Source organism: Haliotis asinina, chromosome 1 (genome assembly GCF_037392515.1).
Source record: "Haliotis asinina isolate JCU_RB_2024 chromosome 1, JCU_Hal_asi_v2, whole genome shotgun sequence".
In the NCBI taxonomy this organism is placed as follows: Eukaryota; Metazoa; Mollusca; class Gastropoda; order Lepetellida; family Haliotidae; genus Haliotis; species Haliotis asinina.
This window is the reverse complement of record NC_090280.1, coordinates 84,514,474-84,539,420: the sequence shown is the minus strand read 5'-3', so window position 1 is coordinate 84,539,420 and position 24,947 is coordinate 84,514,474. Positions and strand designations below refer to the sequence as shown.

General features: G+C 40.9%; 1 protein-coding gene across 2 annotated transcripts; it reads right to left on the bottom strand.

Moving 5' to 3' along the window:
* Positions 1-897: 897 nt before the first annotated feature.
* LOC137298374 (uncharacterized) lies at positions 898-24,947 on the bottom strand. 2 transcript variants are annotated; one of them, XM_067830615.1, is made up of 8 exons: positions 24,768-24,947; positions 9,334-9,387; positions 7,332-7,514; positions 6,999-7,144; positions 6,522-6,614; positions 5,867-5,933; positions 4,300-4,457; positions 898-2,622 (listed from the first exon to the last, which is right to left on the bottom strand). In XM_067830615.1, the coding sequence occupies exons 1-8, from the start codon at positions 24,826-24,828 to the stop codon at positions 1,465-1,467; spliced, it is 1,920 nt and encodes a 639-aa protein (XP_067686716.1). In that variant the 5' UTR covers positions 24,829-24,947; the 3' UTR covers positions 898-1,464. The 2 variants fall into 2 exon arrangements, with proteins under 2 accessions (XP_067686716.1, XP_067686704.1); XM_067830603.1 differs by lacking the exon at positions 24,768-24,947 and adding an exon at positions 15,905-15,983 and having other exon boundaries at positions 1,380-2,622.

Below are 24,947 nucleotides of genomic sequence, written 5' to 3'. Positions count from 1 at the left end.
GATTATTACACACATATGTGTGCGTGCGCGTGCCTCTGTGAGCGGACTACTGCTTCAGTTTAAAATGAATAGCCCATTAGACTCGATAATTTATCTCCCAACTGACCCAACGCCAGTAACAACCAGTGTTATCTATTAACGCCACTGGGCCGGAATCGAACCTTTGGTTCTGCAGGCTGGTGATCTATCCATCAGACCAAGGAGGCCGATTTAAAATGGTGTGATAATCGTCATAGTTCTAAAGTCGTCTTCTGGATGAACTCCATATGTCCCTGGACAAGAACTTAGCATACGTTTTTGTTCTTAGCGAGCATGGAATGTTGCTGTTTTCAAATACAGGTTGGGTAGCCTAGTGGTTAAAGCGTTCGCTCGTCACGCCGAAGACACTGGTTCGAGACATGGCACATTGTGTGAAGCCCATTTCTGCTGACCCTTGCCTTGATACTGTTGGAACAGTTAGGAGTAGAACCATATTTACTCACTTTTTAAAAATATTCCTTTTTACCCGGGAATAAGTAACAATAACAATGCATATGGTTAGAAAAGTGTTTTGTGTTCAAGTTTTGTCAATGTATGTATATAAGGATATGAGATTATTTTTCGAGTAGAGTACTGAAGTAGTGAATGAGTTTAGTTTTACCCCTCTCTTAGCAGTATTTCAGCAATATGAGCGCGGGGGTCACCAGAAATAGGCTTCACACTTTGTATCAATGTAAGGAATCGAATCTTTTCCTCGGCGTGATGAACGGACGCTTTAACCACCGGACCAAGAACTAAATTTAGACAGGTCGAAGGGCAGATATATATTGTGTTGTTTTCTGTGGGGTGATTACTGTTCGGGTAGCAGTATTGATCGACGTCACTACTCAGATAGAATCCATTGTTGTAGTCATGTGCTTGGTTTAACACATATTTATTTTTTTAACAAAAATCTACATAAACGCGATGCATGAACAGCAGAATATATATACACGAGATAAACAGTGTCAATACGAACAGACGTGAAGCTAATGTTGATGAAGAATATTCACAAAAGTATAACAAAACACAAATGAGACTAACACGCTGAGGAAACATATGAGGAAATAACAAAGAGGTAAATAAATTACAGAATCCCAGATGAATTGCTGTAATAGAAGCCATTTTATCAGGCGTGGTTTTGAGCTATTGTAACATTCAAACTGATTGTCGAGATTAAGAGCATCCCATATTGTTTCATTGAGATCAGTCAACATTGAGAAGACGAGGGCGCCTTTAAGGAACAATGATGCTTCTCCCCAGCAAGAGATGAAACTCCTCAGCCGTGGCATCAATCAGTTGGTTGAAAATCTGGAACACTTTAAACTTTTCTGATATAGTTACTCTCCGGAAGAACACGAGACCTAGCACTCTGGGGTGCGTTACGAAGTGTTTGATCTCAGGACTTAAATAAAACCCGCACTGCCGTCAGTCAACTGTTCCTATTTAGTGCTTGCATTCGGGCTTATGTTCAGGATGACTGCGCCTTCGCCGTTTCTTCAGCTCCCCCAAGGCCCCAAAGTCTAATCCCCCAAAGCCCCCGGGGGACATGGAGTATCGCGATGGGGCAGGGCTGTTCCGGTTGAAATAAAAGTTGTAGAAGTAAGGTTTCTGGACGCGCACAGGTTTGGGAGCGGTGTTGAGGTACACTGTTTGAGGGGGTCGTTGTAAAGGCGTTGGGTAGCGGAAGTGGTAGGATGGCGGTGGTCGTTGGTAGACGACACGAGTGCTGGAAGGAGGATGAAGCGGTCTTACATATCCGTGGCTGTTAGGGGTCCAGCGATTACGTGTCGGGGGCCTTGTTGTTGTGAATAGCCACACCACCCCCGCTGAAGGCCCGTTATATTTCGACCCTCCAGAACGGTTAGGGTTGTAGGAAGGTTTCTGGAGAGCTCCTGACGTCATGACGGTTCTGTTGACGTACGGCCGGACGTACGGTATGCGCGGTCCCATCCCCAGTCGGTTGGGTACGGATCCGGATTGATGCATACTCTCTCCAGGGAGTAGAGGAGGAAGGAACTTTCCACTGACGAGAGTTACAAAAGGAGCGGCAGGTTTGGTTGTGGTGATCTCTACCGGGTTATTACCCATGAGCCCGAGGGTCCCTGCCGACGGAAGTTTCACGTCGGTGTTCTGCTCGCTGAGAGTCTGCTGGGTTTGCCGTGCTGCCCCTTTAGCGTCAACGGTTTGAGATGAGCTTGGAACTTTGGAATTGGCTTCTGAGATGACAACTGGCTGTTTCTGAGCGTTCTGCACCTCTGCCAAAACAGCACCCCGATTCTTAATGATTTCGGCCAACAGCGTTCCGGTGCCGATGGGCGTGGCGCTGCCCGATATGATGGGAGCGAGCTGATTGTGATCCCCTGGGACTCCCGCTGCCGTCCCTGTTTGACTTGTGGAATGGGTAGCGGATGGTATTGGGAAGGACTGACTCTCTTGTGGAGGACTGCCCGGGAAACTCTTGTAAATCCTTCTTCTGTTGAGCGGCTGGAGAGGCCTGAAGTTGTTTGCCATCTTTTTCGGGGCTTTCATTGCCAAGCTGTGACCAGTATGAGGAGAATGGCTTTCATGGTCCTGTTCGTAAAGTGACCGTAGTGCGTTCAGCTGCAACAGAAACGGGCAGTGCTTATATATTTGTCATAACATACTCACATGCTATTATTCCCCTTGAGATAAATTTGTCCAATTCTGATTGGCCAGAAGCCAAAGGGTACGAAACCACGTAGGCTGATTTGCCGGGGTGTAGGAACGTGACACACTGCACTAGTTATAGTAATGACCTTGACCTTAGAATGAATGTGGCTGCCAAAACGCTGATCGCCTCCCACTTTAACGTATACAGTTATGAGTTTAATAAAATTGTTGCCACAAGCTTTTATTTGTTTGTGTTAATGAAAATATAAAAATTAAATGTTTCTGTATTTCAGTTGTCGCTTAACTGAGCTATCTCCTTTTATGACCGTCCCGGCGAAAACATTAACCTACGTCTCATTCTGTCAAAGACTGAATGTTGTTTTTTTGTAAAGATAAGCTAAATGATAGAGCATAACGCTGCGGTTCAGGAAATAAGGAATATCCAAGGGTCACACAGCCCCGCATCACCCTTTCAAAACACTGTGTATCAAAGACGTTTTGCATGGCGATCTTTGGATGTCAGTCTCAACGACACATCGCATTTCAATCTCAACTCCCTGGGGATCAGACAACTCCTGCAGCCATTAGGCGCACCAACTCATCCTCAGCAACTATTATTTGTCGTAAGAGGCGACGTGCTCAGACCCGCGTTGACACATGTCATCCAATCCAAATTACGTATAGAGACGCTTGTGATGTCAATCACTGGATTGTCTGGTCCAGACTCGATTATTTACAAACTCCCTTCATACAGCTGGAATATTTGCTGAGTACGGCGTTAAATCTTGCTCACCCAAAGAATAGTGTATTTAACCCTTAAGTATATAAGTGCGGCTATCCCACCAGATCCACCTGCTTGATAAACGACAATTGTAAGAATGCATCACCGACACTGAATCTAGGTCCTCGATTGAGTAGGCACGGGGACGACAAAGAGCCATTACGTCACACAGGGCCATTGATGTGGCAGGCGTTGTACATCACCTCGGTTTTCTGAGGGTCACCCTACTCTCGCGGTAGATGATCTCAGGTCACGTGACACAACACTCGCGTGACCACAATGTCATGTACGAGGAAAGTCCCATCTTGCGAGAACTCGTTATTTGATGTGAAGTGAGTGACGCAAGTCGATAGAGATGCGCCCGGGGCGATACCTAGTACTTCCGGTAACAAACAACGTTTCATACCTTTTGGAAGGTTGTCAATTGACAGTAAGGAATCTTTACAGGAATAACACATTTCAGATCTAACAGTCCAAATTTAGCTAGCTTTTACGACTGTCAACAGCCAAACAAGTTGGTATGCTGGTATTTTTTTTGTTTTTTTGTTAATCAGCTACTTAGTCACCACGTTTGTTTGTCATTTAATGCTGAACTCAGCATTACTGTGATAAGTGTAATGAGCGTTAATCTACGCAACTGGGATACGATGGTGACATGTAACAGCCAAATCAGCGAGTCTGACCATCCGTTAACGTTAGTCGCCTCTTACGATATGCATGGGTTATTGAAGAACAATCTAACCCAGATCTTCACGGTTTGAGGTCTGGTGGTTTCCAAGAAGGGCCAGTTTGGCGGTGATGAAAAGGTTGGGAAGGGATGTTGATGTCACAGTGGTCAGCCACGACACTATAGCCATGTCTCCTACCTGTCTCTCGGACACTTCCTGGACCTCAGTGAACACTGTCCACAGCACACTCTCGTGGCAGGGCGGAGTGGTCAAGCTGCCTTCGTACCGATAAAAGGACGTCAGGTCTTTAGGCAGTAAGGCCCGAACTGAACAGTTGTTGACCACCTCGTAGCTACCTACAAAACAATACGGATTGTATTACCTCACATCTAAATGTCGTTTTCTGACTGGTTAATCGTTCTTCTATTTTTTGCAATGTACCCCGCTCGTAAGCGAGGTACATTGCAATGTACCCTCCTGCCAATATCACCGCATTCGGTACGTCGTGGTAGTACTTGTTCATCTCGAATAACACTGAATCACGCATGATGCACGGAGATTGCCGATATTTTGCGAATGCACATCGATGGAAGGGAGATAAGTCTAAATTTGTTTTTCTTGTGTCTGCAAAATCGGACGATGGCTACGAAAAGATTTGCCTGCCATTCCAATAAATAAATTTTGACGAAACGTTCGGGCTCGGGAACACATACATCGAAGGCACACCAACCCAAGCCTCCTCGTGACCAGTGAACAACTTAGAATGTAACATTCAGGATCTCTCGTCATTCCGAGAAAACAAAATGATTAGGGAAAGTCTGACTCACTGATTGATTTAAACTTTACATCGTCTCTAGCAATATCGCAGCAATATCCAGCATCCACCGGAAATGGGGGGATTGAACCCGGACCTTCGGCGTTAGCAGGAAGCTACACCCAACGCCCCATCGGGGGAAGGGAGATAATAGCTAAGAATACTAACCCATAAGCGCATGTTCTTTGTAATTCATGGAAAGACACAGATCTGTAGTCATTCACGATCAGTCGTGTCATTCCGACACAAGTCGAATAACTACGGAAAGGGACGAGCTGTGCTGACAATATCTATCTGTGTATACTGAATTAGGGAAAGGTTCTGACTTTCGGATATATTTCACAGAAACCCATCATTAACAGAATTACAACATCAGCCAATTGCAAATCTTACAACATTAATACGGATCATTGTCAATAGCAGCAACATCATTCATCACCTCTCGTCCATTTCACATTCGTAACTACTCGCCTCTTTCCGTGACCAACAAAAGAGCTCGTACCAGTATCGTACCAGTATCGTACCAGTATCGTACCAGTATAGTACCAGTATAGTACGCCCTCATTGCCAAGAATCTTGGCAAACCAATCAGTTGCGCGAAGTAAAACGCATTTGGATGCATGAAATGGCGGCACCGTCGAACTTCGACCCTTCGCTAAATTATGCAAATCCCAAATCCCGAATCCTTTTCTAACTTCATGTTCCTCTACTGTCAGTAGTTCAGTTACAGTGACAAGCAGCCTCTTACAGACAATAAAGCTTGAGTTCCCAAACTTAAGATATCAGGTGTGAGTGTTGAACATTTTTTCACTATCTATTTCAAAGCGTGTCGAACATTCGAACCGACAGTCATCGGATCCAGGGGCAGTGGACACCATTTTACACTTTGGATGAATTGCAAAAGGAACCTTTGTTATTGCAAGAAACTATTCGCTGTGACTGTTCACGTACCGTAGTGGATGATGTTCCTCAGCGCAGACATAATCGGCTGTAGACTGGGATTATCCCGCTCCGACACCTACAAGCAAGACGACTGTATATGATATCTGTATTCAGAACGTTTATCATGGACATATATTCCATCTGTTTAACATAGCTGGGGTCAGTGAAGATCTGGGATAGAACTGGACTTCGGCAACCCATGCTTGTCGTAGGAGGCGACTAAAGCGATCGGAAGGTCAGGCTTGCTGACTTGGTTAAGACAGGTCATTGTGTACCGATTGCGCAGATCGATGCTCATGATGTTGCCCTCTAGATTATTCAAAGACCGCCGCTGTTTAGCTGAGTGCGGCGTTAAACAAACACACAAACAGACAAACACAGCTTGGTCACGTTCCACTAAGTTATAACAGCTCGAACTGATCCTAATTACAATTGTTTAAAACATACTTGAGACCTTCGCAGCTCTGAGGTCGCTGTGCAAACCCTTGCAATACATGCATGTATATTGATGGTATAATACACTGAACAACCAAAGAAAAAATGAAATCGCATAAAAGCGAGCGTTCATGCTTCTGTCTTCTATTTTAAGACTTGACAAAAACGGAGTTGCGTTTCTTTTGATGTTCAGTACATGTCTCACAGTTTTGCGGCGGATCTGGTTTACCTTGAAGAAGACCCCAAGCACTGCTAGTCCGTCTGGATGTTTCATGGCCTCGGACAGGTTGCCGTACTTTTCAGCGTAGTTGACGACATGCATCTGTAACAGCATCAACAACAACATCAACATCAACATCAACATCAACATCAACATCACCTATCTATAAGGGGCGATGGAGGTAGATCGTTCTCTTGTCACGCGGAAGACCCAGATTCGATTCCTTACATCGAAAACTGTGTCCAGACAATCCAGTGATCAACAGCATGAGCATCGATTGACGTACTTGGAATACGATGATATGTGCCAACCAAGTCACCGAAACCGACCAACCGATGCCGTTAGTCGCCTTTTACAACATGCCTGGGTTACTGGAGATCAGTTCTAACCCGGATCTTCACGGGTCTCACATAGATGATGTTTCGGAATGAAATAGGGTATTATGTGTATCTGTACTTCACGCTAATCTACTTTAAGTGCACCTACTTCCAGTGGATACTTCATCCCGTTAATGGCGTGTTCCGATCCCTGCGAGCTGTCACCACCCCAGTGGAAGTGAAACTCAGCAGTTCTGTAGTGGCCAGCCAGACCGCCGCCATCAACGTAGTAGTCTCCCTTGAGTGCACAACTCGCTGTATCGAAAAGAGAACAAAGGTGAAGGTCATATCTTAAAATCTAACATAAAACATTAGACAAGCACTTAACCTGTGCTAGTTACTGTGTACATGTAACTTGAGGTACTTTAAAAAGCAGACATAACCTACTTGGGCAGCAAGAGTGAACAAAAAAGGTTTTTGAATATAAAGAAACGATTTGTACCAGCGTGCCCATTGTTCGTTATGTTCAAGATGGTGTTCCCCGTCATTTGACTATATACGTCAAAATTGTAGAGGTGAAATTCTGGGAGATTCGTGTTGTACTCTATCATGCTCTCTTCGAAGCTGACGGGTGACTGACGTTGCCCCCCGCATTTCTCATAATGCAGAGGCCAAAAGTCCGGACCTGTGGATAAAAAAGAAAGAAAAACACAACGGTGACATTCATTTCAAGTAAATTGAGAAAGCGTTTATAAGTGAGTGAGTGAGTGAGTGAGTGAGTGAGTGAATGTAGACACTCAGAATAATGGCATGTGACAGATACTGATATAATATTAGACACGTTAATGGTTTACGTGTGGTGTAATGACTGTACCCGCACCTGCCAGGGGCGTAGCCACCATTATAAAAAATGCCCGGACTTACACATGATTGTTGCTAAAAAAGGCTGGGCAAGCCCTCAGTGCTACCTAAATATAACGCTTTGCAACAGATCGGGCTTACCGAAACAACTGGCTTGCTATGTGCTTGCCTGCTCCGACGTACTCATACACGCATTGTGACGTACGTGATTTATTCTTTAAAATTATTTTTCCAAAATACATGTACAAAATGTTCATTGTCACGATATCGCAGAAATACTGTCGATGAGTAAGTAAGTGAGTTTTACGCCGCACTCAGCAATATTCCAGGTACATGGCGGCGGTCTGTAAATAATCGAGTCTGGGCCAGACAGCCTAGTGATCATCAGCACGAGCATCGATCTCAATTAAGTCAGTGAATCTGACCACCCGATCCCATTAGTCGCCTCTTACGACAAGCATAGTCTCATTGTATGGCAAGCATGGGTTGCTGAAGGCCTGTTCAGTTCCGGACCTTCACGGGTCTGACTTTAATAAATATAAACTAACCCATTCTTAAAATATTATTGTCACGAAGGTTACAATTCTGTAAAAGCTGCTTGATATTATCTGAAAAATTGCGATTATCTTTGAATAATGTCGCTTATGATTTCTTTGAATTACTGACTTTTCAATATTTGATTGAATCCATGCAATGTCAAGCAGTGTATTAAATGTTTTCCTGTAAAATAGGATTTGGCTGTTGATAACCGTTCTTACAAAGTATTTTGAAAATACTCAACCACTTATGTTAGCATATGTTAACTTCAAGACATGAATTCCTGTCATTATCATATTATGAAAATACCCAGATTTTCTAATTCTCCATAAACTGACACATATTTGGTTGCATTAATTAGGCTATAATTTCTTCGGATTATTTCTAGCATTAATCCATGATAAACTCTGGTTCATTCAGTTTCCTATAATAATTATGTATCACCGCTTTAGGCCACTGGCGCACAACGACATATTACTTAAGGAAAAATAGTGTACATAACAATGCTCAGGCAATAGGAGTCATCTGAACAATAAGATCTAAGTATAAAATTAATGTATGCTAGATGTGCTGAGCTGTGTTCTGAATCCTTAGTGGTTATTAACAGAATGAAATTATAAAACGTTTTGGGGAATATACGTTTGTCTCCAGCTTATAAATGCTTTACACAAAAATGAAATTTATCCACAACACTACAATTTTTACAATGCTTACAAAATCTTTCTTATCTACAGATACCAAACGCCCTTCCCTCTTCAAATTCAGAAGTAATACGCCACATATAAACTTAGCCAGTTTGGAATAGTCACAGCTTTCAAATATCTCTGTGGTTTAAATGTTGTTCTGAAAGTAAGAAAGGCCGAAAGTATTGATGGCTATTCGAGTCTTGCATACCGTTCTGAGATAGATACGTTTTTTATCCTTTGTGAAAACTGGTATAAAAATACATATTTAATTAAAACGCCCCTATTCCATCATACGAGCATGGAACTGTTTGAACATAAAAAAAAAATAATTCAGTTCAAATATATTTAACAGTCTGACAAAAATGGGGTAATCTTGATCTCTCAATTTTCACAATTTTTTAAAATGCGCGATAAGCTTACCGTCCTCCCCCGTGTAAGCCCAGTGGTGTTTTAGAACAGGCTTTGGCGTCGGATCTGAAAAAGAGCAAAAAGGGATGCCCGTTATTGGCTCTCACGAGGACTGAAAGAGACAATGTCCCACTTTCAAAGGTCAGACGCTCATTCATTTGCAGTGGCGAGAGGGTAGTCTAGTGGTTAAAGCGTTCGCTCGTTACGCCGAAGTCCCCGGTTCTGTTCCCCCATAGGTACAATGTGTGAATACTATTCTGGTGTCTCCTGCCATCATATTCCCGGAATACTGTTAAAAGCGGCAAATAACTAAACTCGCTCCCTCATTTGGATCTGGAAATAACAGTTATAAACCTACAAAAAGCTAGTATCTGAAACGAACATGTTTTACAGAAAAAACGGTTTCTCAATTATATTCCTAAAATGTAATGAAAAAGGGGTCCGGGAACGTTTGTCTTTGCCAGACACTGCCCTAATTTATTGCCCATATTATAGAAGAGGAAGAAGAAGAAGAAGAAGAAGAAGAAGAAGAAGAAGAAGAAGAAGAAGAAGAAGAAGAAGAAAATCATAGACATGTGTTTTGGATATATTCGTTTCAGCGTCTGTATGCAGACTATTTGTCTGATTCATCACATTTTGCACGTACATGGATTAAAGAATTGCTGCCGTCAAGGTGTGTGGTTTGAATTTTCCATCATCATGAGTCTTGCACTTTTTATTGCTTTCGAAGTGATTAGAAGCGATGAAAAGACATACTGTCGGCGTCAACACATTTTTCATCACGTTGTCAATGTACCCACTGACACTGCGTCTCCATCCTTTGAAATACTTTTTGTGATATTTTACACTTAACATGGCAATTAAAACACGACCCACCTGAAAATCACTATGTTTTTCCTGACCTTTCATTTGCATTGTAAGTCTTAAAAATTCCACAGCGACACTATTTCCATAAATCTTAAAACACTCTTCCGCCGTCTGTAATGCACCATGACCCAAGGTCACCGACACAGTTAGAGGTCAACCATTACAGCAACCTTGCATGATATATCAGTCCAGCTGTCTACACACATTCAACAACAAGTCCTAATGCTGAAAAACAAAGGAAGCACTATTTTTTTTAAAAAACGAGATAAAAACTTTTCTCGACAAAATAACCACACGTCTGGGATAAGAAATGGCACAATGTCGTAAATAAGCCAACAGCGAGCGCACGTTCAGTAGTGTCGATTTCTGTAGCTCAGCTACGCGGTCCGTCGAGATGAGGGTCCTGGTCTACAAAGCGTTCGACCTGTCGTAACTCTGCAGTTTAAAATAGGTTTGACCTAAAACGCGCCCCAGGGCCTAGACTTTCGAAACGTTCGTAGCCCTATGACCTCCGTAGGCCCTTTCTTAACACACTGACTACGATCGAAGTTAAGAATTCTTAGGGCTACAAACGTTTCGCAAATCTAGGCCCAGTGTAAGTTTCGATAGCGCACCTGAGTGGACCCTAGCGAGCAGCCGTGTGTTCATAACGTTCCGACGCGGTAGCTCCCAGGTTTACGAATGAGGTAAGGAACCGCTTTGTGGACTAAGAATCCCTCGAATCTGCAAAGCGTTCGTAGCTCTGACATTCGCAATCCTATTTTGAACAATAGAGTTACGACAGGTAGTAACGTTACGAACGTTTAGTGGATCGGTGTCCTGTCTTGGAAGCTCATGTTCGCACTTGTCATTCCGATCAGACATAAAATCACATGTTAATGAATCAGTGGTGTCGCTATTTCAGATCCTCAAATCTAGTGACATTATCATCATGTCTTAAGAGGGCAGTGAGGTAGCCTAGTGGCTAAAACATTGTCTTGTCACGCCGAAGACCTGGGTTCAATTCCCCATATGGGCGCAATGTGTGAAGTCCATTTCTGGTGTGCTTCGCGGTGATATTGCTAAAAGCGGTGTAAAACTAAACCCACTCACCATAATTATGGAGACGTACATGCATTTCCGTCTGTCTGTCTGTCTGTCTGTTTAATAACAAATTTAATAAATAATGACAACGCATTTATACAGCGCCTAGTATCCATCTGACTAGTTGCTCACTGGACGCTGTAATCTCACTACTTCTACCCAAGATAACCAGCTATCCATTTTAATGCTGGATGAACGGAGGCAGTTTTGAACAAACTCACTTGCCTAAGGTGAGGTCACATGTATCACATATGTTTGGTTGTGGGGCAGGACTAAAGTCCTAGAAACTCTCAGTAGTAGGCTTCAGCTGATTCGTGACCAGAGCTCTACGTACAGGACCACACATCACCAATGGACAACGGAGTGGATAAACACTTTAGGCCTACATTGTCAACAAGCACTGGATTGTCTGGTACAGGCTCGATCCACATACTCCACCATAAAAGCTGAAATGAAGGTTAGTGCGGCCTAAAAACAACAAACACACACACATACAAACAAAAACAAACAAACCTCCTTGTTAGTTTGTAAATTCACAGATTCAACTATAAGTAAGATATTATTATTCACGTTAGCAAACCAATTTAAACCACAGTTTGGTTTTAAAAACAACAACAAACAAACAAAAAAAAGAAAAACCCTCCCAAAACACACACAACCCTCCTAAAAAACAGAAACAAAAAAAAACTCCCACCAAAACAACAACAAAAAACGCCAACAAAAAAAAATAAACAAACAAACAAGAAGAAAGACAAAACCCTCAAACCCCCAACTCCTCCAAAACCGGTAACATCGGCCTATCACACTGCTTAACCCAACGTCAAGACTATAAGCACAAGTCCACGTTCCCATATGTAGAACTGGAGGATGACACTTCCTAATGGACGAGCCTCCTAATCCTTCTTGTTCTATATAGCGCTCTTATGACCACCCAGTATGACATGTAACGTAGCTTCTCATCGTAAAGGAGGCATAAACACGACAGGCGATTCCTTATTTTTGTTTTCTATGTTTTGTCCTTGGGGAGGAACAAGCTGGTTGGTAAAAGATAGTGGGTAACATCTTAACTAGATGAAAGAAGCAGGCTGGCTCGACGCGCATACTGATGAACATGGCAATAGCCTCATCTGTTATTGCTGATCACATGGATGAATTAACTAACACGTTTCTCTACGATGTGTGCTTAGACTGCGTATATAGCCCGCACGGCTTCAAGATATCCTGCTATCATGATATATTACCCACAAAACTGGGAACACTGAAGCATAAAAGATTAATAAGTGTGTTGAAAAACTGAAATATTCAGCTGTGCAAGGTCATGAATATTTCACACGAAACTGGGAACACTGGAGTATGCTCGATGAGTATGTATCCTGCAGAGCCTCAAAATACTCAGCAATAGAGGATCATGAATATATCAAACGTAACTGGGAATGTTTGCTGAAATATTGACAGTGTTCGCGGTAGGTTCTGTACGAGTGCATAAATATAACTATAAATATGTTGTCCAAATCTTTTGAGCGTGAAATTTTCATTACACACCTGAATCATATCAAAATATATTGTTTTCTATATTGACGCTTTAAGGTACTGTTTAGAATTAAGTAGATCAGAATCTATGCGTCCAAAACATGCACGCAAAATATTGTTTTATATTTTTTTGCTTGAAAAACGCAGATTTCTGCGTTGATGCGAACACTGATTCAGCAGTGCAAAATCCTGGATGTTTTCTAGAAAGCTAGAAAGGGTTGAATTATGCAAGATGAGTGTATATCCTACAAAGCCGATATTCAGCTGAGAGAGATGATGAATATTAGTCTTGCTATGCAAGATCATGAATATTTCCCACAAACCTGGGAACATTGAAACATGCAAGATGAATAAGTATGTTGCAAAACTGAAACTTTCAGTGGCGCAAGACCATGAATGTTTTCTTGAAAACTGGGAACATCAAAGCATGCAAGATAAGTGCGTATGTTACAAAAGTGAAATAGCCAGCTGTGCAAGATTATGAACGCTTTCTTGAAAACTGGGAACATCAAAGCATGCAAGATAAGTGCGTATGTTACAAAAGTGAAATAGCCAGCTGTGCAAGATTATGAACGCTTTCTTGAAAACTGGGAACATCAAAGCATGCAAGATAAGTGCGTATGTTACAAAAGTGAAATAGCCAGCTGTGCAAGATTATGAACGCTTTCTTGAAAACTGGGAACATCAAAGCATGCAAGATAAGTGCGTATGTTACAAAAGTGAAATAGCCAGCTGTGCAAGATTATGAACGCTTTCTTGAAAACTGGGAACATCAAAGCATGCAAGATAAGTGTGTATGTTACAAAAGTGAAATAGCCAGTTGTGCAAGATTATGAACGCTTTCTTGAAAACTAGGAACATTGAAGTATGCAAGATGAGTATTATGATGTGCAATATCACGAATATTTTACACAAAACTGGAAATAATGAAGTATGCAAGATGAAGGATAAAAATATTCCTTAAATCTGGACAATGAAGGACTGTCCAAGATAATTGCTATACCCCGCAAAGAGATCATGCAACACCGGGCACATATAAGCATGCAAGTTCATTACTGTATCATCCCAAAACTTGGTAATATCAAATTATGCAAGATTTTAATTAAATCAATATCGACCCCCAAAAAATAAACTGCTAAATTGGGCAATATGGAACTATGTAGTAAGATTGATACTACAATGTAGAGTTTTGTACATCATTGTACATTGTACATCAGACAAAATTCGGCGGTCTTTTAGCAAGGACTTGGGAAAGCAGTCCAAAGTTAAAGAATGTAGGACTATCAAACATGACGACTATGATTATCCAAGTTGCACAAATGTGAACATTGGAAGCTTACGATTTTGAATAAATTAAACAAACCCTGCAAATACATCCGTATGTAGACGTATACAAATGTGACTGTGTTTGAAGTATTATTTAGCAGAAGTATGATTAAAGTCTTTCAATAGTCACAGCCGTGCTCGTTAGGTTCAAGCCAAAATCTATGATGCTATGTTAGTTTTATTGTCCAGTGGCACGTTTTTTTCTGAATTCATTCATTTTAACGTGTGAGTTGTTCTCGTTACGATATGGATGAAGCATTTCCGACGTGACTATTAATTAACTCACTCAAGAGTGCAGCAGATCAGTGATACTGAGATAGTATCACTCACTCACTCACTCACTCACTCACAAAGTGCCCATGTTGCGAATAGAACCCGAACCGTGTAAAGCCAACGTTTAAACCACAAGACTACCCTATTACTCCTCAATGCATGTACATGCAGCAAGGAGCAGCGTCTAAATCTTAATCCTAACCTATTGCTAAGGGGCAAAATAACATTTCACTCAGCAGGTGACTTGTCCACATATCTGCAGCCGATAGCCATGGCTCAACACGCCATTTGAGGCACATCAAAGATTGCGGGGACGTAGACAACTGACAGGGATCTAGTTTTTACGTTGCCCAGTTTAAGATGCTGCTAAAACTGTGCTACAACTGCAAGTTCAACGCCTTCTAAATTCAGAGGAGTAATCGTTCCCGTCAGGTTGTTAGCGTAATGTTTCAGCTTCAGTGCACAGATGATGGGATGTATGCTGCAGAACTGGAAGCAGTGATACGTTTTTATTTGAAACAATACACCACTTCATGTCTCTAAATTAGAGAGTTTCTGTCTCAGTGGCAACAGGTGCTCTTAAATCCTCCTCCAAAGCATCACTGGCTGAGAAGCTGTTCATATGCATAAACATCGGTGTTGGCAATACTGCTGATAATTCAGTACTAGTACAAAGGTGCATACATACTTTCACCACACGCGCGCACGCACGCACGCAAACACACACACACACACACACACATGCATCACTCAAGGGTACCATCGTCGACCTCCCCTACATTCAACTCAAATCAAATTCAGTTCAAACCAGATGGGTGATTCATGCGTATCATTTGAAAAAAATGGTGTAATATAACCGATATTTAGCACTTCAAAGCCCATACACATACAACACTTACGAACGAATGTACATGCATATACACACGCATGCACATCGCACCCATACATGTGTCCCCACACATCATACTCACATTCACACTGCGCGTGCGCGCACACACACACGCGCGCGCAAATGCACAAACACTACAAAACGCGCACACACACAATCACGCATATATACATACATATAGATATGTATGAACACCGCACCCCACACATGCCATCACACACATCAATGTGCGTTCACATAACGCTCGCGCGAGCGCACACACATACACACACAAATGCACAAACACCAGAAAACGTGCACACACAAACATACACACATGCACGCATGTACATACATACATGTACATACACATATGTATGCACACCGCACCCACACATGCCCACAAAAACATAACAAGCGCTTTCACATCGCACACACACATACAAATACACAAACATCACACAAAGGTGCTCGCACACTTAACCATACGCGCGCACACAAACAGATCACTCAAGGCTACTATCGTAAGAGTTCCCTTCCTTCAACACTATCAGACAATGAACCCATACTTACAACACAAAACTATTCAACTAACATTATCAGAAAGCTATTTGGCAAGAAAAACAATTTTCAAACCTTTTGCTTTCGTGTCGAAATAGTATCCATACATAAGCGACATAAGCCGGAACATTCCAGACACCAACATGGTGGACGGTTGGCCAGAGACTATTGGTCCTCCTGTCGGACTGATCACTTCGACGCCAGGTATTCTGTCCGCCCATGGTATTAACACGATGGTCCAATAGAACACTTAGATATACTTGTTGTTTCAATTTGGCCCGCCCCTTGCTCCTAAGACTTAACATTCTACATGTCTAACTCACTTAACCCTTTACAAGCGCCCAAGATGTCATCAGTTTGGAACATCCACGTGGATTCCACGTGTAAAACGCAAAAAGGGTTAATCTCTTGGCACCAGACTGACATGCCCTTGGTGGTGGCATTAAATCTTCGTGAAGAACTGGCAGGAATTCTTTTTGGAAAAACTAATTGGGAAATGTTGTATTCGGATAATCATGCATTTACTTGTCATTGATGTCAACTGACACTATTACACTTTCAAAGGTAACCATAACTATTTGGTTGTTGGTGACATTCTCTTGGATAATAATGGTTCTAAAATACACAATTACGACATTAAAATTATGAACAATAACTCCTCATTAATTTTTGAGACATTTGAGGACAAACAAGGGTCCGCACTGAACCTAATTACTTTCCCTGGGGCAGTGCGTTGAAGATGTACGTACATCTCACCATTACACGCCATTAGACCTACAAACAAAGCTTTCAATGGTTTCTTAGATATAAGCGACAAATACCATATTCCCACTACAAATAACAAGTTATCAATATCATATCCCAGAAATGAACCATCCTGGAACGGTCTACACTCAAAGGATTCTAACTATAAACCGTTTGCACAATATTATTAAAAAGCCTTAAAAATAAATAGAATTCCCTCGTGCTTAAGTGAATGAATCAATTCTCTTTTACGGCATCGTTCCCTTTTGGGCACAGATTTATCAAAATCTGTTCTTAGTATAGTCTATAATGAGACAATATTTTTCATTTGTTTACACAATATTACCAACTCACTGTGACAAATTATTTTTTACAAACTGAATCAAGAATGAATTACTGATAAAGTAGAAGTAATCACTTTTAGCAAGTTCTATACAATTTTAACTTACATATTCGATATTTTTGTTTTTGCATAACATTAACGTAACAGAGATGCGTAGCAATGGAATTGTTACGCTTGCTCTTTAAAGCTATTCTGACGTCATTGCCCTGACATCTTTGCAAAGAGGTTTCGGGCAACTGTGTTTACATGGAGCTCCTGCCATTGCCAACCATTTCGTATAATAATTCCTTTTAAGATATTATCTGTGTCAAACTTTAACAGCCATAACATGACACTTACGCTCACCACAAGCAACTATAACCCCCTGTGAACCCAATTTGCATGTTTCTGTAACGCCTCCAAAACAGCCGCGCTAATATTAATGCAAATCTGGGCGTCCACAGAAAATAGTTTTGGTAAGGCTCCATACACGTCAGGGAACATTTTGTGAAGAATAAAAAGCCATTCTCTGTATTTCCAACATGTGACATCTAAGTACATTTACTTCATTAAAAACCTTTCGCAAAGGCGTTGGTTAATGTGAGAGAACTACTTTGACTTTTACGTGATTTATGTAATATATTCATTATAATATTTTTTAAAGAGGACACTGTAATATTTCAAAGCATGCTTATGGACTTGTTAAAAACAAGTGTTTATGTGTTAAAAATATGAATATCCAAGTCGGGATGATTCATTCTGTTAACCTAGCCCAGCTTAAAGGTCACCGACTCGGAAATAAGAGGGTATTAAAAATCCTTTTTGACACATATCCCTTGTGTTAGAAAGTTAAGCCGCATTCTAGTCTCACTTGATGTAAATACTAGACACTTTTATTACAAGTTTGGCACGTGTTGGTGTGAATATTGCTTTAAAGTTCCTCTTTATTTCCCGCATAAGTTTAACTGTAGCTGATGTAGTTTAAGGAAATCCAAACATATGTATTTTATGTTAATCTTATGTGTACTTTTCGTTGGGATTTATATAAAAAAAGATCGTTAAGAAAGACATAGAATATGCTCTTGGGGTGTCGTGTGTGGTAACGTGCCAGGGAAACCAGGTAAGGTGAAGTGGAAAGCCTGTTAACGTTGAATAAAAAAACCCGGAACAAGTGCATCCCCCCGCCTTAGACCCCTTACAGACAAGACCAACGTCCAAAAATACGAACTGAAAACAAAAGAAGATACTGTGCACACCGAAACAATACATGAACAGAACAAACAAACACCGTTAGGTGTCAAGGAATACTAGTTGTGAAACATATAAATGGATCAGCGATGACACCAGGTGTTCACGGAAAGGGTAAACCTGGCCTGCCCTGGCCTGCCATTCACAAAATTTGCCTCAAAATGGAAATACATTTGCCTTACCCCAACATCAGTAGCTCTGCAAAAGCGGACACCAAACGGGTAAACAAACCAGACAATCCTGTGATCGACGGACAGGACAATCCAATTAGATAATTTGGAATTGCGACTGCTGTGCGGAAGTACTGAAATTCCGATTTTTAGGAACAAAGCAAAACATTGGGAAATATTGTTTTACAACAAACTGAAGGGTCGGTTTTAACTTGCTGAACCAAATGTTTCCTTTGTAGTTGGCTCACTATACTTAAATGTGCTACTTAGCACATGATGCATTCCTGACTTCCGTCCTCCCACAGAAACAGATGCCTACATGACTTACGCCATTATGTAAAAGACAAATATGACCAGGTGAATGGCCCAACTTAGACTGTCGTGATCTCGCCCGTAAGAATGCTTTCTTAGAAGTGTAAATCGATCCTGTATACCAAGTTATACTTACAACTTACACCCGACTCATTCAAATGTGTATCTGAGAGGACTCAGGTCCCCATTTCATAAACTTAGAAACTGGGTTTCTGATGTCCGTTTTGTCACTGTTTGCATGTGGCTAAATGTTGGAGATGAAAAACTGTTTTTGTATCTGTTCAAGCAAAGATTAGTGGATATTTATGTCCAAAATTGGTAAGGCACCGTATAATCTTCACATTCTGGAGTATTTATAGTCTCGTAAAATTCGGATTTTAACCTGAAGCGTACCTGTTTCCTGATAAAATGTTACTGTAGGTATTTTGTAAATTCCGAATGTGAATGCAGCCAGACGAAATAGGGATGCTGAAAGACAGAACACTTTATGTAATCATTGTAACAGCGGAAAAATCCACGATGAATTTCATATTTTACTACAGTATCAAGAATTTAATGATTTGAGATTAACGTTTTTAACATTTCTCAATGGCAAATATGTATGTAACTCTCAAATTATAAATTTGTGAATTCACATAACAGACCTACGGTTAAAGCAGTAGCACAAATTCTGAAATGTATTTTCTCCAAGAATGTTTAAAAAAAGTGTTTAAATGCAGTTTTTCTATATTCCTATCACGTGACAACAAAAGTGTTGTAACAGCATTGGTAATGTGGGCCAGTTGGCCAAAATAACTGAATAAAATCAGTCTGCCTGCTTGCCTGCCAGCCTGCTTGCCTGCCTGCCTGTCCGTCCGTCCGTCCGTCCGTCTGTCTATTTCATAAACCGATCTTAGCGTTAACGTAGACACAACCCTTATATCTTAACACACATTTGTGACGGTTGTAGTACTTAAATCACTTTCAGGAACGGGATCCAAGTGCACAAGGCACAAGCCAAACTAGGAAATTACATCAATTATAATTTTTGCAACAGACGCGCCATCTTTGGATATATTCTTCACTACCATAAACGTTTTTGAATGCAACAACAACGCTGTATCTAGTTTAGAACTTCACAAACAGATTCTACATTCCTTTTATGATGAATCCGAAAACGAATTTACGATAACTAACTTAACAGAGAACACGTTAATGTCTTAAAGAATTTTTACGTAAGTGGAATAGAATGCCGTTCTGGCCTGAAAAAATAAAGGATAAAAGTCCTTACATTTAAGTTTCTATTACTATCACATTACAGGTTTTGAAAACGTCGGTTAAGGGAAAATATCGTTCAGTAACTTCTAGTTTGAATTTCGAAATTGAACCATTCAACTCAGTTTGTCAGTTGTCACATAAATCTGCTTGCCGGAATTACTTATATCATAGCTAACATATAAGGCCTACACACTCTGACCAGGGCTACAACCTATTATGGTTTGGGTCCCCAGGGTCGGCAACTTTTAAGGTTAAGGGCAAACAATGACTTTTGGGTGAAGGTGATGAAGGATTCTGTGTCCTAAGGGCCTGCATCTTTTAGGGTTAAGGACAAACACTGACTTTTGGGCGAAGTTGATGAAGAATTGTGGGCAAACACTGACTTTTGGGTAAAGGTGATGAAAGATTCTGGGTCCTTAGGGTCTGCATCTTTTTAGTGTTAAGGATAAACACTGGCTTTTGGGCGAAGGTGGTGAAACATTGTGGGCAAACACTGACTTTTGGGTGAAGGTGATGAAGGATTCTGGGTCCTTAGGGTCTGCATCTTTTTAGGGTTAAGGACAAACACTGGCTTTTGGGCGAAGGTGATGAAACATTGTGGGCAAACACTGACTTTTGGGTGAAGGTGATGAAGGATTCTGGGTCCTTAGGGTCTGCAGCGTCTGAGGGTTAAGGACAAACACTGGCTTTTAGGCGAAGGTGATGAAGGATTCTGGGTCCTTAGGGTCTGCAGCGTCTGAGGGTTAAGGACAAACACTGGCTTTTAGGCGAAGGTGATGAAGGATTCTGGGTCCTTAGGGTCTGCAGCGTCTTAGGGTTAAGGAAAAACACTCTCTTTTGGGCGAAGGCGATGAAGGATTCCGGGCAAACACTGGCTTTTGGGTGAAGGTGATGGAAGATCTTGTATCGCCATTGTCCCTTTAAACAGATATGCATGTCACTCAACTTGCTGTTTTCACGGGGTCATCCCTCTCATTAATTAGTTTCACGTTCTTTCTTGAAACATGACACTGTATGATTAAGTGGTCTGATATTGCTCTGAAAAGGCCACGAATAGACCTGAATGCTTAAACAGCTCTGGCTGTCCGAGCGTGAGATGCATGCGCCCCTACTTGACCCATATGATCATCTGGCTTGACCTTTTGGAGTCCAGTATGATCACGATCAGAGGTCACATGTAAAATTCAATGCAGAATTGACATTAAAGTGAAGGACATTTAGAAGTGATACATATAGAGGAGAAACCTATGGATGTCAACTTGGTCTATTTTGAGGGACTGAACGTTTCGGAGTATAGTGTTGCTCCCTCGAATGAAAAACTAGAAACATTGTTGCAGATATACATGTATATCTCGGATCAAAGGCTTGTACCTTCTTGGCACTCCTGCCATTGCGAACCATTTCGCATGGTAACTGAATTTAAGATATTTGCTGTGTCAAAACAGATTGGTATTTTTGTACCTGTGGAACGACAACAGTGGTTAAATAACAGCAAGTAAGGTGAGAAGTTAATAGGCGCTAATTGTCTGGTTATCGTATCACCGCTGTTGATTCATATTTTACATATTTTACAGAAAAAAAACTGTCCATAAAAATGGACATAACATATAATGAAAAGGAAACCAGGGTCTTTCTTCATTTTTAGATCCCGAAATCTAAACTTGCCATATATTGTAGACTTGCATCTTGGATGTATTGGTTTTACGATCTTTGGGAATAAACTGTCTGTTTCCTTGTGTTTTTCATTTACCTGATGAATTGAAATTATACTGAAATGAGATGAATGAGTCTGGGAAATGGTTAATTTGAGACCCGACGACAATACGTCTTACGAAGACATCGGCATTTGCTTAATATGTGTATATATGCCTCTTTCAAAAGTTTGAAAGTGTATTTAAACCAGTAAAATCATGTGAATATGTTATTTGAGAGCTGACTTGGGACAATTACAACTAATGTTTCAGATATTTTGAACTGAAAAAAAATGAGACTGATAATTACCAGTGCCTGTCAGATTAAAAAAAAATATACCCAAGTAATCCTCCACAGAATTAGAAATTTGGGATATTTTAAATTTTCTCATTATAATAGTTATTTAAACAAAGACAAAGAGTTTCCATTGTGTTGTGTATTATTGTAACGCGGACATTTCAGCTGCACGTTTCATAACACACGGTTACGTTCCCTTGACACTGACACCAAGTGCACTTGTATGTACAATGTCGGATATACAATGCTTCCTAATAAATTTGGTTATTGTACTTTTAAAAGGAACACGTCCACGACGGAACCCGTCTAGTCAACTTGTATGATCTCGCTGAAATAGCTCAACGTTAGGGTCAAGTGAAATTATACAACAGGGTCTATGTATGTGTGCACGCGTGTTTAACCATCTTCCCTCCTCCATAATGCATAACTGTTGCCTGAGACGACATTATTAATTAATTAATGTTCATATTGGTTTCCACAACCGGATACATTTGCAGTGAATAATAGAGGGCCTAAAACACAACCTTGTCTGAACCAGTTGCATAAAGAGCACTTACTCAGGTTATATGGACATAAAAAGGGGTCGGCTGTACCACTTGACCTTGTGACCACTGTCCAGGGTTAGGATGACCTAGGTGTACTTGGTCATTCATCATCAGGTCACGTGCTATTGACCGCGTAACACGTTCCTACTACGATCTTGTTGAAGAATGGACAAGCCCGGTTGGACGTCTTTGATACATTTGCAAAAACATTAGGGCCTTTGTTAAATTTGCAAAAATGAAAGTTCTTGACCCAAAATGGTATGAACATTATAAAGGAAAATAAAAAAAAACAGTGAATATTTATTTTGTCAATGTGTCTAGTTCACTGAAAAGGCATCAAATTTGAAATTAGTTGTTAACTGTAAAACTGATTGATTGATGACGACAACGACGATAGTCATGCTGCTACAGACAACAAATACTCATGCAAACAAATACGGGAACACATGAAAGTAAAAATGTTCATTTATTTAATTACAGAATTTCACCTACAGTTCAATGCATACTTTGTGAAGAAACCTGAACAGAATAGAGGAACACTTAAACAAATGTGTTCCCGTGTTCGTTTCCATCAATTCATTTTAATTATAATGCCTAATCATGATTCATTTCTTTCCCAAGACAAAAAGGAAGCATGAGCTATATCGTGATACGGGTGTCATATTTAGCTGTTTCCTGTTTGAGAACATAGAAAATAAGCAACTAGAGCATCGTCTGAGCGGGGCACTGACAAAACAGCTGACAGTTTGAATAAATGAGGCCTCCAAGATTTGCATGAGGAGGTAATAGACGTCGGAAACACATCTTTTTAAAGCTTCAAGTGGGTATTTGACTGACTCATCTCAAACAGGAATGAAACATTAATAGTCGTGCAATCCGGAACATCTCTGACAGCAACCAAAAAAGATGCAATAAAGTAATGAAAAAAAAGAGAAAAAGAAACGGAAATACAAACCCCTACATGCACATCATAGCAGAGTTGGGCGCAGGTATTTCAGTGACGTCACTGATACGGCAAAACGTTCTTTATCTCTAGATATGACAGTTCTATACTTGTATCTTTGTCACAAGAAATAATGTAACTTCAGTTCAGATAAATGAAGAGGAAATGCAAAACTTCAGACTGGATTTGAAAACCATGGAATGTATATCTTTAAGAATTGCTACTTTGAACATATATCTATCTGATGAGTGTGACAATTACTGAGTGAATGAATAGTGTTTTAAGCAGGTAATCCAGAAATGGACTTCATACAATGTGTCCTCGAGGGGAATCGAACTCTTGGATTTTTCGTGACAAGCGAACGACTCATCTTCTGGGCCACACCTTCGATATATAGGTACCAGGATGAAACAAACCCAATTTGTGTTCAAATATATGATTTGTTTGTTAGTTGTTTACCCGTGAAGATCTGGGTTAAACCTGATCTTCAGTAACCGTGCTTGTCGAAAGAGGCTGCTGACAGGACGGGTGGTCAGGCTCGTTGACTTGGTGAGCACAAGCCAATCCCAATCGTATCCCAATCGCTTAGATCGATGCTCATGCTGTTGATCTCTGGAATATTTTGTCCAGACTCCGCCATATAGCGGGAGTGTTGTAGAGTGCGGCTTTAAATAACAAACGCACAGTCAGGCGTCAAACTAAACTCACCGCCGCACACAGATATGTTCCTCTTGTGATTGACAACAAGAGCATCAGTCCGAATATGATGTCTTAGCAGTCTTAAAATAAAACAACCGCTTTAACTCATAATGTCAGCACATTCTTCAAAATAAAATAACGCAAGAGCCTCGTAAAGTTATCAGTGAATCCCCCAAACCTGTTCCGCCGTAACATAATCCGACTCATCAACCTTTGAAACCACTACAAACAAGAATCTAATGCACAGAGGCATCGTTCATGGTGCAATGCTACCAAGAAAAATCACTTGGCGTGCTTATTTTCATCTTTAAACAAACATCCCTAACTTATTTTCAAATCAATATCGACGAAAATAATATCACTTATTGGTTATTGTGAAACAATATTCTGAAAACATACATCCGGGTTATAACGGGTACTAGGCGCTTAAAGCATGCGATGTAAGGGACCTTATTATATCATTGTGATATAAATTATAAGTGAGTGAGGGAGTATGGTTTTATGCCGCTTTTAGGAATATTCCAGCAATATCACGGCGGGCGACACCAGAAATCTGCTTTACATATTGCACCCATGTTGAGAATCGAACCGTAGCGTGACGAGTCTACGCTTTAACCACTCGTTAAGTTACTTACGGCTTTGCTGATTTTTTTCAAGATAATTGAAAGGACCGGGAATTTTTTAAATATAACGTTTATGTGAAACTCACCTTTCAGCTTAAACTTCTCGTTCAAAAGTGAGACGAGAAAAAGAAGAGACACTTTGACCATTGTTATCCTTCCACAGAACCACTCAGCATACCCAGGACTGCGTCCTTTCTCTTGCACCCCCTTTCTCGGTTTGTGTCCCTCCTCTGCAGCAAGCCCCTTATGACGGCTGTCTGCGGTAC